The sequence below is a fragment of the Neocloeon triangulifer genome, unplaced genomic scaffold, assembly GCF_031216515.1.
Source record: "Neocloeon triangulifer isolate White Clay Creek 2 clone unplaced genomic scaffold, ASM3121651v1 ptg000003l, whole genome shotgun sequence".
In the NCBI taxonomy this organism is placed as follows: domain Eukaryota; kingdom Metazoa; phylum Arthropoda; class Insecta; order Ephemeroptera; family Baetidae; genus Neocloeon; species Neocloeon triangulifer.
In genome coordinates this window covers 2,070,659-2,087,388 of record NW_026775546.1, presented here as the reverse complement: position 1 = coordinate 2,087,388, position 16,730 = coordinate 2,070,659, and the positions used below count along the sequence as shown (strand labels likewise).

Genomic DNA, 16,730 nt, shown 5'->3' with positions numbered 1-16,730 from the left:
TAAATCGTACAAGACAATTTCCCTAAATCCCCAATCATTAAATTTTTTATTAATGGATATTATTTTAATATTTTAAACTAGACATGACGTAATCTGCAGTGAAATTTATGTAATAAAATTTATCAAAACAACTGATACAATTAAAAAATAAATGGATACGCTGGGGAACGTTTTCAGCCTAAAACTTTATGTGCAGCTCGTTGGTGAAATTTTTTTTCAGTGTATAGACCTTTTCAATTTGCAATTACTTCGCATTGTTTTTGAACTTACCGAAGTGCTGGTAGACGCTGGAGTCGTTTGGCGCCAGCTGCTTGGCCCTCATGAACCACTGCTCGGCTTCGAGCAGCCTCGTCTTCTGCAAAACACACAAGATTAAGTTAAACACAACGTGCTGATTGGCTGCAGCAGGGGGAGCGAAACGATTTTTCAAATGCGCGTCAGTCGGGGCGTCGGAAACAGAGAAGGAACGGCGATAAATTATATCGCGAGCCAGTCACTCAATTACCGAAACAGAAACACTTTTTTCCATCCGAGGCAAATCTGAACACAACAAGTCAAGCCTAGGGGTGCGGGTATTAGCGGGGGATGATTTATGGCCGGCTCATTTGCTGCTGCATCTCGCCCTGAATGGCACCACGCAATTTTTCATACTCGGCAAAAGGATGTTGCCGGACCAGCAAACATGCAAAGTCAACCTTCTCTATCCATCTTGCTTTCTTCTTTCGCTCGCTGATATGGACGCAAAAAATTACGACACGCTATTTCCTGCCCGAGCTTATGGCGTTCGCAGAAAGCAACGACTCTTGCTGCGCAAAAAGTTTTATTTAAGATGGGCTCAGAAAGCTCTTAATTTTTTTCCTTTCTCTGCAAGAGAGCGGAAGAGAAAGATTTTGATGTAGATGTTTGTTAATGTTCTGAAAAGCTTTTCCTCAGTTTCGCTTTTGAAAGTGGTTGTTTGACGGTCGTGACTGGCTGAGGAAATTCCATATTGTATAGCAAAGATTGAAATGATATTTTCCTATTATTCTTTTAATTATGGAAATCATTTCATATTATCGCATCTTTGAAGAAAAGAAAAAAAAACAGTCGAGAAAGTCAAAAAGTGGCACAAATCCTAAATTCAAATCTTAAACTTTCCAAGACAGACATGTTCATAACTTAAAATTTTGCTTTGACAAGTACAATTTTGTTTTGCTTTCAATGGAAGATATTATAAAAATTAAAAATTTATGCCTAAATAATTGCCGCTTTATTTCTGTACTAATGTAAGGATAGCTTTTGAAATGTCATTTTTTTAATATCATCGATTTGGTTGAGAGAATAGCCAAAGATTTTTTATATTTTTCATAAATAATCATTGTCATTTTTCAAATTGAAAGCTTCAATATATAAGTTAATTCCATTAAAATAAAATGATAATTTTTATAATTATTCAATTAGAAGATTGAAAAAATCTTAGAAAAGTAAACTTTGGGTTTCAAAATTATTATTTATCTTCAATTTATATCAGAAATTTTCTCTAAATTTACTGAAGCCAAGCATTCCTGTCAAGCAACCATCTAAAGGGAAAAGGGTCTGTTCTCCAAGAGTATAATTACGTTTTTCGCCAGCATCTTGCCGTAGGTGAGGTGCGCCGGGACGTGGTCCGGTTTGGCCTGCAGGGCTGCTTTGTACCACCTCTCGGCCTCGGCGAACTCGTTCAGTCGGTAGTGGGCCTCACCCAGCATGTTGTACAAAGACTGCAACAAAGAAAAGAAATGGCTGTGAAAATTTTCATTTCTTGAGATTAATCAAATTTAAGAGATTGTTTATTTGATGTAAATAATCAACATTAATTCAAGGCATTTGTGTGAACTATAAGATTCATGGTAATAATAATAAATATTAAAATAAAAATGAATGCTAGAAATAAATAAAAAGTATACGTAATTAAAAAAAATTTATCTTCATTAAAAGTGTGTATTGCTTTATGCGGCTAAGAGTTGAACTAAATTCATTTTAATTTGAATTGAAATAAATTATATAATCATAAAATTTTTACTAATAAAACATATTTTTAAAAACTAACGAAGGCATTTGACAAAAACAGGACTTCTTATTACAACAAATTATAATAAAATAAATTATTTAAAAAAATAAATAAATAATAATTACAGAAAAGAAATTATTTGCGAACATTGTCTAAATTTTGTCTATCACAGTATGCGGTGAAGAGTTTGCTTCATAATTTTAATGAAAAAAGTATTTAACAAAGCTATAAATTAGCTAGAAATTTAGCATCGCTTTAATAATGCTATGTCATTTCTATGAGAGGCTGAATGTAATTAAAAAAGGAGCTAAATAAATTAATAGATAATTTATGTACTTCTTTTGATGAGTTTCTTTTCAACGGAACCAAGTTGCATCTTTTTTTTTACAAAATTTTCGAACTTGAAAAATAAACCCCCCACTAAATCTCCCTCATCAAGTTGGAGCTGCCAAACGCATTTCTCGCGTTCGCACGAGTTGGCATGGCGCTTTCGAGGGAAGCTCCATAATTTCGCCCATAATCCCTTGGCTGCCGAAGAGGCTGCGAGGTGGCCATCGCCGCTGGAAGTAATTCCGAGCTGCTGCCGTTGCTGCTTTTCATCCGGGAGCTGGTAAGCCGGATCGGGTGCAATCACGACATGTGATTAATTCCCGGCCTGAATCAACAAGCAAAGTCAGCCGACGTGTCTTATTGAGCGGCGGCGAAATTACGTCGGGCTTGCAGCCCTGCGAGCTCCCATATTATATTTGCATAGCACTGCCGATATCGCTTTCGGTGTTTGCAATGTGTACACCTGCTTAGTTTTATTTGTTCGGAGTCGGTTTATGCACTGCAGCGCAGAAATAGATCTGAATCGTTGTTTTGCAAGTGGTGCATTGTGCACTCGTTGTTCTTCAGTGCCCTTGAGAAGTAAATGTTTATTTATAAGTTAAAAAAAAAATCAATAATTTCAATTGAAAAGAGACTCAGGACCTTCCATACACTTCTGAAGTTTCTGTTGTAGAAATAGATTTAAAAATTTTCTTATAAAATTCTAAAATATCATTGTTAGGAAAACATTAATTTAAATATCATTTTTATTGAAATTGACAATTAAAATAACAATTTAGTTTATTATTTATAATATTTATGCATTGTTGTCGCTATTTTTTACATCTAAAATTAAGAGTCAAATGTTTGCAGGCCAAATAAATTAAATTGAAAAAAAAAATATTATTTATTTTTATTTTGTTAATTATTAATATAATATGTTATTGGCAATGTTCTTTTAAGTTTTCTATTGCCTTGGTCGCGGTCAAATATTGTTCCAAAATTAAATTTAGTACAATAAAAAGATCCTCAGTAGCTCGCAATTTACATAAATGAGGATGAATCAGAGCAATTTGAGCGGAGAAATTCGATTCCGCAAAACAGTGTATAGGCAAAAATCGCGGTGGAAGGGCGCGTGCGGTGCAAAAATATGAATGATTGAAACCGGCGGAGCGGAGAAGAACGCAATTTCCTTGTAATCCGAGCAGGCCGAGTGTGTGTCGTCCTAGATCCGCAATTAGAGGGCCGCTCGCATCCTTCCTTTTGCAACCTGCTGACTGGGAATAATCCCCGATCGACGCGCGCAGGGATTTATTTCAGCCCGGCAGACAGCTGGATTGACACTTTTTAACAGCCAATTAGCCCGAAAATCGGATCGATCGAGTGCCTGTGCAACGTCAAAGCCAACACTCGGTTGCGGAGATAAATCAGAAAGAGGAGAGGCGTGGTAATTGAGCTGTGTGACCGACTGGACACCAGCTGAGGTCACTATGCTTCTCAAGGGAAATCTGTATTGCAAATAATCATCTATAAATAGAAGAATAATGAGAGCATAGAAATAATTTATCAATCAAAATAAATGTAATTATAAATAACTAATTTCCAACAAAAACCTTAACATCCCCAAGCGCATGATTTGTTTAACAAAATTTTCATACTGCCTTGTGCTTGTATGGGATATTTGAGAAACTTATAATATTATTAAAATTAATATCAGGCTATTTTATTCAATATCAAAAGCCATTTAGCTTAGAAATTTAGGTAAATAAAATTTATTGATGAAGAAATTTAAAAAAAATAATATAATTAGTAATTTTATATAAAGGCCTTCTATTTAATAATTTTAAAATGGATATTAAATACTTCTTTCTTATATTATTGAATAAATAAATAAACTGTTTTCCTGGCTGTAGTAAAATCTGGGGAAATATAAATGAAATGTTATTGCCTTAGGAAAATAAACAGATATCACCAATTATGGGTATTTTGATATAATTTCGACCCATTCAAGTTGAAATATAGAAACCTAGCCTGGCTGACCGAACGACAGCCGGATATTATAATATATTTATTTATTTATTTTATTTATTTAAAATAATAATAATAATTACAATAATTATTAATAAAAAAATATCGAATAGCTTGATTCTTATATTTTTTTATTTGCCGTGTCGATTTTTAAAGTGAAACCATTTTAAAGAGAAACCGGAACGTCTGCTCTTTTGTTTGCAAAGTGCAAAGTTGGGGCTCATCCTGTGTGCCGTTTTGCAAAAGGAAACTAGCAAGTCTGCCGCAGTTTCCAGAGACGAACAATGCATGTGGTCGGTGCGTGAGCGCTCACCGGTTGCCGTCGCCGTGTCAGCGGCAGCGGCGTTTGATGCGCGCGCGGTCTCGCGAAACAAAAGGCTCATTGTTCGCAGAGCTAAATTGTCATTTCTCATTATCACGCGAGCGGGCGGGCCGGAACTCCAGTTGACGCGATTTAATATTAACAACAACCGACGACGTCAGCCGATCGCTGGCTCTCGCTCTTTGTTGGAGAGGAAAATTCGCCACTCGCCTGTTCCATTATTAAATTTGCCACCGAGAGGAGGCAAAATAGAGTGACGCGTTCGAGCGAGAGCGTGAAAACAACAAGGGACAAAATCAAATAGTTGCAAATTCATCAGTGGCGACACATGTGTGCACTGGAAAATGTGGAATTGGATTGCTATCATTGCTGTTTAAAATTAAAACATTAACGCACAATAATTAATTTTATTTTCGTTTAGGATTTTTTTGCAAAACTTTTGAAATTTCATATTTATTTAAAATTATTCAAACTATTGCAAGCTGTTATGTAAAAAAATTGCTTTTGGTCAAAGTTTGTTGAAGTATGTAGAAAAAAGGAAACTTTAAACATGATTTTTTTTTTAATTTGTAAGTAATGGCAAAGGTTTTCAAAAATTAAATCATCATTATAACATAATTTGTTTGATATTAACAATGGAAATTGTATCAATTATTGCAAACCAGTAACAATAAAAAAATAATTAAAAAAAAAAAATAATCAGTCCAAAGATTCTAAAAATAATGAGGGAAATTCAAGAGAATTAGCTCTCCCGGGATATAAGATATCTAGGGATAAATATCCAAAGGGATTGAATTTTAAATTTTAACCACTGTCCCGGGATAAATAGTTTTTATCCCGCCTAAAATTTTTTTTTATCCCCTAGTCAATGGGGATGACTTTTCTTAGCCCCCTCAATGGGACAAACATTTGACCCGCGCTAAAATCAAATCAGCAGGTTATTACAAGATCCTCAACATACTAGCGAACGTTTTTATATAAAATATACGTTTCATTATTGGCCGCTATTATCGATTTGGCTCATTTGATGACGTTTGTAATTAATTTGGTCGACTATCTAATGAATTTCTCTTTATTTTGCACACTAATATACTAATATTGAAAACGCATTGTAAGCTTTTTGCGCACCAGGAATTCTCGCGCTCACTAAATTATAATCGCCGGTTCGTAGCGAGTTGGCGCGTAATGCGTTTAAATTCCGACACCTCCGAAGGGTTTATCGTCCCTCTGCGAAGGCATTTGCACGCCGCCTCCGCAACTTCCTCGCGGCACCCCCGTTCGCCTGCCTACTCGCACAACTGTCACTTGAATTTAGTGGCTGACAACAAAAAGCACTCGAGCCGCCGATTCCGGAGGCAAACAAAGCCCCGCTGCGCTCAAAAACGTGGGCAAACAGTTTGGACGGCGCTCTTGTGACGAGAAGAATTTAACCTCTGCTTTTCGCACGACACGAGGACACCCATCGAACGGAGAATGGGGAACTGCAAAGTCCCTAAACGGCGAATCAATACAATAGGGCTTATTAAATGGTCCAATGGGAGACGCGATCCTCTAAATTTCCGAAATAAAAATTAAATAAAAAAATTAACGGTTTTTTTAATATATATATTTTTGCGTTTCATATAGAATGATTTTTTAATGTTGTGTGTCAAGCAAGTGAATGCTCAGTTATGCAACCATGCTTAACAGATCAGTCAAGCAGGTTGCCCAATTTTTTTATTGTATTAACGAAAATAATTTTTTGTTTAATCTGCTCCTTAATTAATGCATTATGTAAATTTTGAGATTCTTATAATATGAAAAGAAATTGTTTAGACTTTTTCAAACAAAAAAATACTTAATACTTCATAAATAATACAAAACTTTGAACAATAATTCTAAAGATTATTTTGAACTAAATTTATATAATCCAAAATTTGAGCCCAAATGTTGTCATTATGGATAAAACCAAATCTGAATAATTAGTGGAAGTTTTAATGACAATTGAACTGACCTGCGCTTGATAGTAGTCGGGCATCTTGTCAATGGCCTCCCTGTAGATGGTGGCCGCCTGGTTGAAACGACCCTGGTCGGCGTGCAGGCGGCCCAGGTGGAAAAGGGCCGAGATCTTGGTCGCTTCGTGTGTTTTTGGATCCTTGAGACCCGTGCCGTCTAGACTGGCGCACGCCCTGTACACATCGACGGCTTCCTCGCTGCGACCCACCTGCTCCAAGGCATGACCCAAGTTCAGGTGTGCCACTGAAACACAATTCAAGCAAAAATTTTCATTAATATGACATTGTGATTGGTTTTGAACAATAATATTCTATGATATTTTAAATTTTGCTTGTAATTTGATATTTTTGTAGATGTTGTGTAATAAAATTGAGTGTAAATGGACAGTGAATTAATAAAATGCATTGACCCCAACAACATAAGAAAAGCTTTAGTTAAAAATCATAAATATAAAATCAAATAAGATACGCTGTTTAAAATAAATTTATAAACAATATAAACTTTTCATTTAATAAGCTAGTAACAACACGTATATTGAATAGGTTTTTGAGTTGAAAAAAATGTGATATTTTAATTAATTTTTATATTATTCATATTAAAAAATTTATCATCATAAAATTTGAAAAAATGTTAAAAATTTAAATAAATTAATAATATTTTATTTAAAGGCATTAATTAATTTTAAAATTATCATATACAAACTTTTTTGAACTAAATTTGAAATTTTTGTGAAAAGGGTCATCACTTGCAATAAATCACTGGCCCGACTCATAAAATTTGCGCAGGTAAAACTTTGGGGACGGCAATAAAGCCGAGCTTTTTACGCGCCCGTGTCCAAGATTCGCCGCAAAATGCGAGGAATTTGATTTTATAATGCGCCGTGGGCGGGCGTATTAAAAGGAGAGGTACTCGGGCATAACAGCCTAGCGTACGTACATATCCTATCTGGCTGGAATTAAAGTTTGCGGCTGGATAACTTTTTACGCCGCAAACACCACTTCAAACGATTTTCATATACATATAGAGTGGCTCCGGGATAGGGCGGTTTATATGCCATTTTTTTTTTACGGCGTCGCCTCAATTATTTAAAAACCATTTTTTCCCGCCTCTTTAATGACAATCCGTAATGCATTCGCCGATATAAACGTCGTTCGCCGAAGGCAGATAACGACTTCTTTTATCGCCCAGATCGCTCCCCAGGCCGAGCACCAAACAAATGGAATTTTCATTGTTGGCCGTGCGTGCTTGAAAACCAACAACACTGCTTGCGCTTTCTCCGCGTATTTATTCTGACGCACGTTCCCTCCGCTTCGCCCGACGAGCAATCAAAATGAATTTAAGGCGAGAAATGTGTGTTGTGTGTCGGTGTTTCGCGTGCCCTATCGCAATCTTTTCCTCTCATGCCGCCATTTCCTACTGCCAAATGAGATGCTGCGACCAGATTCAGACACTTTCAAATTGAATTTTTCCAACCCAATGGTAGTTTTTTTCTTCTTTTTTTGCAAAGTAGACGTAGTGAATTCTCTTTTTACTCATGTTTGATAAGGATTTATTTTTATGCTGATGGAATTTAATATTCGCATTCGAAATAAAATGAGAGTCTGAATTTTCCTTTTAGAGGGTTGAAAACGTTCGAAAATCAAGAATTCCATTGATGATATTTTATTATTAGCACCATTCTGTCAGGATAATTAATTCGATTTTTATATATTGATCAATTAACATCAATATATTATGGGAAAATTTTCAAAATCTCACAATTTGTCTGCCAGGCGGCAAAGCTAAAAAAACCCACTAAATTATAATTAGGAGAAGTTTTCAACATTTTCTTCTCCTAAAACTATTTTCGGTTTCGAAATGGACCGTTTTGCGATAAACTTTATTATAAATTTTGTATTAAATTTGTGAAAGTTTTTACTATTGAAAACTTTGGCTTGTAAGATTGAGTTGGTTTCCAGCAAAAATATATAAAATTGTAAACCCTGGGGGAATAATTTTTTTCCCATTTTGTGTGTGAATTAAGTTAACTTAAAGCAATTCCATTTAGCGGATAACCTTTAATTAGCAAATGTTTGTTAATTTTAGCTGACGTAGGTGGCTTGAAAATGGAAAATTCTAGATGTTCCAGGTAACAAAAACTAGTTCTCAGTGCCCAAAAATTCAATTATTTGTCCAAAAATTGATAATTTTCCAATAATAAAGTAAACAACAACATAAAAAAGCACAATTTGAAATACATAGTTCTGTATGCATTATTGTAAAACTTGACACCATTTTTTTTGTATTGTTCTTTTAATTTTGAAATTGACATATTTATATAACATCTATCTTATATTTGACCAGCTTTCAACAAATTAATATTAAATAAATAAAAATTCGTATAAAAATAAATTAACTTTAAATTCCTGGAAAAGTAATTGATGGAAAAATATTTTAAACAATGCATGTGAGTAATTTGAAGAGTAATTATATTAAAAGTTGCTTTTATATAATTTTATGCTCCGACTTTTCACGCTTAAATCTTTGTTTTAAACATGATTCACTTTGACAAATTCCTTTCCTTGGTTATATAAACAGTGCTGCGGAGCAAGTTAATCAATTCTAAAAGCTCTTACGGCTAATTACGGCCGGGTGCGTTTCGCTCTCAGAGGAGAGCAGAGGAAGGAGGAAAAAACGCACGCTCTCTGTGTGTCCTCTCTCGGAAACAAAAGTTAATTTTGATAATAAGCTGCGGCTTTGTGTGTTTGCGAGTCGCATAAAACACAGACAGAGCACGTGTGTGGCAGGAGGACATACGTTTTTCGTATAACAATAATTTATGCCCCTTTCAGGGCTCATTATTCGCGGCGGGTGTGTGTGTGTTTTTCGTGCGGGTGGGTGCAAATGAAAGCGGGCGAAATGAAGAAAAATATATATATACGGCCCGGAGAGGAGGAAAAAGAGTCGCGGCGACGACGACAGGCTCGTTTTGTTCGCACACGACCGAGAGAAAACCAGAAAATGCTCTTAAACACGTGTAAAAGAAGGCATAAAATATATATTTAGCTCGCTGGCTCTTTCCACCGCAGCCGAGTGAGTGTGTCGAGTACTTTTCCCTCTCTTCAGCATACACCATTAAAGTTGAGCAAACATAAAGCGTCCCGAGCACTCGCGCTGCCAAACAATTCTTTCATTCTCTTTCCTAATGCGGCGGCAATTTTATTTGCGCCGAATATCATAAGCGGAGAATTTTTATTGCGGCACCAAATGTAATTAGTGCGCAACATCTGGTCTATGATTTCGCGGCGAGAGGCTTTTAGAGTAATTGGTTGGAACGGCCCGAAATCTGCAAATATTGCGAAAATACGCCGGATGCAAACTGGCAGCGGTCGCATTTGACCAAAACCGCAATTACTTTCGCCACTCTGATTTTGTTTTGGCGCCGCTAGCGCTTTCGATCGATTTGATTGCGGATTTGAATTCAATTTCACGCAAATAATCTCTAGCGTATTTTGAATTTAAATGGAAAATAAACGGAATGAATTAAATTAAAAAAAAAAAAATTGAAATGCAAATAAATTTTTACGAAGTAATTAGATTTTATCAATCGCAATTACACAGGATATTTTGTTACTTTTTCTCTGTTCAAAAATTTAAAATGATATTTATTTAAAAGCTTTTTTTATGTTAATTTTTTATAATATTATTAGCTGAAATTTTTGTCAATTTCAAAATAAATGGTGTAAAAGAGTCTCTACATACAGCTAAAAGTTCCAAAAAGTCGTTTTTAGCCCTAAAATAAATAAATATTTATATTTTTTAAATTACAAGCTTTGTAAATGTTAAGTAAAACAATTTTTCTGCATTCTATAAGTTACAAGTTTTATGAAAATCACAATTGATTCACTTAATAGGCTTTGAAAGAATGTTAAGTGATGGCCAAGCTGAGTACGATCGTCCGCGAAGATTAATTTATTTATGAACACACGTTTCAAACCACACATGATGAGCGGATAGGGTTTATATTGAGCGCGGTTTCATCGACAGCAGGGGTAATATTAAACATTTAACGCTAAAGAAGCCTAGGGCGAGAGGCAATAATGCATTAAGCGTGGTAATCGGCGCTGCCGTTATCGGCAGTCAGACTCACCTGCCAATCTAGGTCTGAAGTGAATGGCCCTCTGGTAGCTCTCGATGGCCTGCTCGTTGAGGCCTCTTCCCTGCAGCAAAATGCCCCTGCAACACGAGAAAAAGAACTTGAAAAAGAGAGTCGATCGTACAAACACACACGCATTTCTAGGAGAGAGAAGGAGAAGAAGAAGAAGTTGGCGAATGAATGACTTTCTTATATTCTGTGCCTTGAGAGCGCTGCACGCAATAACTCTTGACAAATGATTTACGACATGCTATAGCCGAGAAGCGAACGCGACTCACTTTCCGCGACAACTCTGCAGTTTTTAGATAGGACTTGAAATATGAATAATTATGTAAAAGTATTTTTTGTCAATTATTTTAAAAATTTGAAAATAAATTGAACTTTATTAATTTGCTAAAACGAAAAAAATCACAAACGCTATTTGCATTGTTTTGTTAATTTTGGAATATGTATTATTGACATCTTGTAAACTTCCTCTCTTTTTATGATTTCCAACTTTCCAATAATATATAAACACGATTTTATAAAAATAAGTTCAAAAATGCGGTACTGATATTATTGACATATATGACAATTTTAATGTCAGACTCAATACAGCATCATACAATTTACAAAAAAAAAAACTTTGAAAAAAGTATGTTTGAGCTAAAAGGATCATTTACCAATTCATCATTTTAAAAAGTTTTTTATTTATATTTTTAAAATGTTGTAAAAAATATTTAAAATTTTTAATGTAAAAAAATCTGAAAAAATAATAAAAATATATACATTGTTTTACTTGGAAAGAAATAGCATGAATTAAAATTTTAAAGTCATACTTTATGTAATGGTTCAATTTACTTTGTTTTATTTACATCCAAAGATGATCTAAATTATTCTACGAAAGTGTTTGAATTGAAATTCAGCTTTTCTCCTTGTTGCATTTTTTTGCGTACATGTTTTTTGTAGAGTGGGATATTGTTTTATTTTCTTCTGCAAAACAATAACTCTTAACAATTTTATGACGTTTTACCAACAAGGAAAAGCTGAATTGCAATTCAAACGCCAAAAATAAGAATATTTAGAAAGTTGAACAAATTGCATAGTTTTTGAGAGGATTCTTAATATCAGAAGTGTGAAAATCTATATTCCGATCATCTACGTTAGGCCTCAAATTTGGCATTTGCCTACGAAATCATTAAGATATTGCTCATATTCTCACAAATGAAAAAAAATGGTGCATTTATTATTCAATAATAATAAAAATTAACTGAGTTCTTTGAATTTAATGGTGGCTTTTTCTAGATGAGTTATTGATAGGAGTCTTTTTCGCTTCAATAATATCCTGCCGCGGGATTGATCATGAAATTTAAACGAATCTTTATATTTGCCAACCAATAAAGCAAGATTTTCTTGAAATATATTGATATTTTGTCAAAGAGTGAATTTTTCAAATCTAAAGTGTTTTATCCCAGAGTGAAGAAAAGCTCAATTGGCTCGCTTTTGCCGCCATTGTTATGAACTCTTTAGCCACTCCATTATGATCCATTTCTCATCTGGTGGTGCACGGACAGCGCGCGGATGAAATATGGCCGATCCGACGCGAGCCAACATCCGAAATAGCCCCTCGGGGAAAAAGTAAACAACTGCTTGTGTTGGAAAGACGTATTATTGGCCATTTCTCGGCGGCCGGCCATAATCTCTGCGCGTTGGCCCCCTGATCCGAAATCGCAGCCAGCAGATAAATTAAAAATGTGCGCCCGAGAAAAAGAGAGAATATGTGGTGCTCGGGGCGGAGGATTTATGGCTGCTCGACGGCGCCACTTCCTGTGCAACATTTTCCACTTTTTGGGTCCAAAGGAGAATCCGGTCGGTTGGAGAACAAGACGCCACTTCCTTGAGAGCTCGCACTTGACTGAACCGCTCGTTCCTCTCCCGTTTTGTTCTTCCAAGCCAAAAAAGCTTTCTCTCTTATTCTTAGATTCGCATTTATAGATAGAATGTCAGAAGGAAACATTAAAAATTTAGTTTAATTTTAAAACAAAATTTGAAAATCACTTTAATTTAAATATCATTTTCGGCCAACAAAGTAAAATAATTTTTTGTTTTTGTTTTAAATTGTTTTATTTATTTCATTTTTATATTTGATAGACATCACTTGCAAATTGTTTTTAAAAATCTTTCGCAATCTTTTTTGTTTAAAAAATAAATTTTCATTGCTAAAATCATTTTCTAATGCCTATTCAACGCCTTATCCATTTCTATAATGATGTGAAAATAATTGAAATATTTTTTTTTTAAATATACAAAAAGTCAGGGTTAAATTTTTAATTTAATTTTATTTTTTTTTTTTTTTTTTTTTATAAAATTATCCTCCTAAAAAAGTAATGGTTTCTGTTCATTCCACTTCTTTATTTTGTGCAAACGACAGGTTCTACAAATTACTCAGCACGCCGGTTTGAAATTGAAAATTCCGCGGCAGTCATTTGTTGTGGCGGCGAGTGCATGAGGCAGCGAGAGTCGGAGAAGAATGGCACTCCTTCTTTTCCGGACGCTTGGAATTTACACGAACGTGTATGTGTATGCACAGTGCACAGGAAAAAGAAAAGGGCGATAAAGCAGATGTATTCAAATTTAAGCAAACTGCTCACGCCTGGCAAAGAAATGCAGCGCGGAACACTCGTCTGTTTCCGAGAGAAAAGTGGGTGAGAGAAAGAGAAAAAGACCATCCAGGGCACTCCGACACTGCATTTTTCTTTGTTTGAAACGTCCCTAGGCGGGTGGAAATCTTTTGCAAAGTTTGAAAGCATTTCTGAGAATTCCATCATGGATTGATGCTTTTATGTTCTTGAAAACTGAACTTTTGATATCAAGTGCAAGTAGTAAAAAAAAAAAATAGAAATAACTCTTTCCAGAACGCATTGAAAGTTTAAGAAATTTGTTGGTAAAACCGGGGGTTGGAGGGAAGGGGATTGCAACAATGGTTTATAATCAATTTAGTTCTGGGCCAATCCAAAGTGTTCATCATCAAACTGGTACTTCCTCTGATAAGCTAGCGACAATATAAACCAAATTTCATTGTTGCATCGGGTAAAACTTGGAAAGAAATTTTAGCAATTGTCTTGTTTTGGTTGTCGCTTGAGGAACTTACATTTTAATTTTTATTTTTACTAAATATAATGAATATTTTCAAAATATATTAGTTAAAACGATTGAACGGTTTTCAAATACTTATTATTACTATTATACGAGACCTCTTCTATATGAAACTAGTCTAATTCACAAATTAAGTGGAAACATACAAGTTCTTTAACAACGTTTTTAAATGTAAATTTATTATTATTTAAAATAAACATTTTAAAGTTCAAAAAGTAACTATTTATTTGCTAATTATTATTAATTGAATTTATTAAAATCAAATATTATATTACTGATCTTTCTCTTTTATTAAATGTTGTACTAATTTAAATAAAAAGTGTATTCTAAATATGACAGATTAAGTTGGTGGATTTTATCAAACAATATTAATAATAAGAAATAATAAAACTATGTCAATAGCTCATAATTTATCTTTAGACAACTAAAATTAGACAGTGAGAATAGTTTTTTATCACGGATAATTTTTTTCTCTATCACATACATAATATTTTGTCGCAATTCCGCAAAATACATTAGTTGTCGATTTTCCAATACATCCATGAATTCCCAGTAACCTCCCTTTTCGTCCGCTTTCTACGTGTCAAAATTTTTACAGCCGTGTTCTCATTCCGGAAACATTTCCCGCGGGATATCTGAGGGCGTCCTTGTCGACTTTCCCCTGCTGCTTCTTTTCACAGCAACATACCGGCTCGGCATATAAAACACACACAATGCTCGCCAGCAGCACATCCATCTATCCATCCGATGGTGTTAAGAGCCGGTCGGCAACACACAAGTCTGAAAAGTCATCTGCTTATTGCAGCGAATATAAATTGGCTGGGAAATTTTCCGGCGGCTGTTTTCTTAATTGATTCGTGGTGGCGGCGCCGCTGCCACAGCACTTGCGGAATTTAATTAACGGCGAGTCAATAGCAAGAGGCGTCCAATTAGGCTGCTAATTAGCGCCCGCGGTGCCCGCCCTGCTCTCGGCCCGAGACCGCAAGTAATTATTGCCACCCCTCGTCGTGCCGGGGGTGCCGCGCCATTGATTTTGAATTCGGTGACCCGTCACGCATCGAGGACAATCAACGCCTAATTAGAGATGGAGTTTCAACAATCACACCGTAGTTTTTTGGTTTCGAAGGGTTTAAATTTTGTAAAACGAGGTATTCTCCAAATACGAATTCGAATTAAAAATTGTCCCATTATTCCAGAAATTACAATATGACTCTAAAAAAAAATTGTTTTGTATTGAAGATTTGGGGGCAAATTGGGATCCAAAGAAACCCTGTTTTTCAAATGTAAATCTTGCGGCTCCCAACCAATTTTTGCAGTTCTAGATGGAGAAAATCACTGAGGCTGCAATGGGAATCGAAGCTTAAATAAAATTTCGCAGCAAATTAATCTAAAATAATTCAATGTTTCTCTCACAAAAATCAATTTTCTTTCTATGCAAATTTGTTGTAAAAGTTGCTATTAAATTTATAAAAAAAATTAAATTTTCAATGCTTCTTTTTACAATGAAAAATTATGATATTCAAATTTCTGTTATTATATTTTCTTTTTAAATTATTTTGATCATCATATTTCCAATTATATAAATATCAAATTACAAAAAGAAATTAGAAGCCGCGCAATGCACAAGGTATGAGAAAAATTTTGCTTTAGGGATTCTGTAACAAGAATCTCTTTCAATGCAGGCTCACATAAAAGTGCGACGCAATCCGCCTCAGCACCGACTGGGAAACGCGATATTTTTCGCCTCGAGTCCCGCTGGCGGCAAAAGTGCGGGAAGACTTTGTGATTGAAAAGTGCTTGGGCAAATCCCGAGCCATCAGCAGCGCGCAGAGGCGGATTCATTTGGCAGAAAGCGGCCGCGGGCGTTGCGGATGCAATCTCAAGAGTCGAATTTCGCGGCTGGCTGATCGATCAAATCACCGGGAAAATCCTTTCCCACCGAAATTCAATCTTCTCTCCGACTTGATTCCAATAGAGACTTTAAACTTTTGCTACTGAATCGAACAAAACTTACTGGATTGACTACCAAAAAAATACATTTCACGCGAAATTAAGCATAGGCGCGGCGGAAAAAGTCTGCAAACGAACAAAGTCAGGTCACGCGGGTATCCAAAATTGTTCCAAAATGTTATTAAAATCATTTTCTGATGCATAAGTAATGTAATGAGTGATATATTGTTACATAATATTATTTATGCCTATATTATTCATTGTTCCCTTGTATAAGTTTATAAATCATGTTCATTTAATTAAGCAGTTACTTCACATGAAGAGAGCCTGCTAAAGCAGTAAAAGATTTTCAATTGGGAAAAATTATTACTTTTTTAAGAAAGTCTGTTTTATATATAGATTAAAAACAATAAAAATAAAAAGATATAAATAATGATCACCAGTAAATAATGATTAATTGTAAAAAAATTTAAGCAGATAAAATATCAATTATCAATAATAAATATTTTAATTCTAGAATTAAATTTATTAAAACATTACCTTAAATAATAAAATAAAATTATTTTCATAAAGTTTTTATTGATTTTTTTTCTAAATCTAAAATTATTTTGTTAAAAAAAGTAATTTTCTTATTTCTTTTCAGACAAAAAGTGGCCCACCTTAGAAGGCGGCAATTAAGTGCAGCGGAGCGAACGTGCGGAGTAAACGCCCGCCGAGTTTCACGTATGGAAAGTTTGGCCAAAGTTGCTAGCGTGTGTGTGAGAGATCTGCACTGAATAATGGTGGGCGCAAAGGAGCAGCGAGCATCGCGAACGCCCGCCAGCTTT

At 35.0% G+C, this 16,730-nt stretch overlaps 1 protein-coding gene and 1 long non-coding RNA gene across 2 annotated transcripts in view; one reads left to right on the top strand and one right to left on the bottom strand.

Annotated features, from left to right (window-relative positions):
* The window catches only part of LOC132205872 (protein O-mannosyl-transferase TMTC2), a 189,796-nt gene that overhangs the window by 23,894 nt on the left and 149,172 nt on the right, over positions 1-16,730 (bottom strand). Inside the window, exons 8-11 of the mRNA XM_059635221.1 lie at positions 10,813-10,898; positions 6,682-6,926; positions 1,599-1,739; positions 271-355 (exon numbers count right to left, since the gene is read on the bottom strand). Of these exons, the coding sequence (XP_059491204.1) occupies positions 271-355; positions 1,599-1,739; positions 6,682-6,926; positions 10,813-10,898 (557 nt within the window). The remainder of the gene's footprint in view (positions 1-270; positions 356-1,598; positions 1,740-6,681; positions 6,927-10,812; positions 10,899-16,730) is intronic.
* Positions 1-16,730, top strand: part of LOC132205873 (uncharacterized) — a 111,948-nt gene that overhangs the window by 70,392 nt on the left and 24,826 nt on the right. The gene's annotated exons all lie outside the window — the stretch shown is intronic.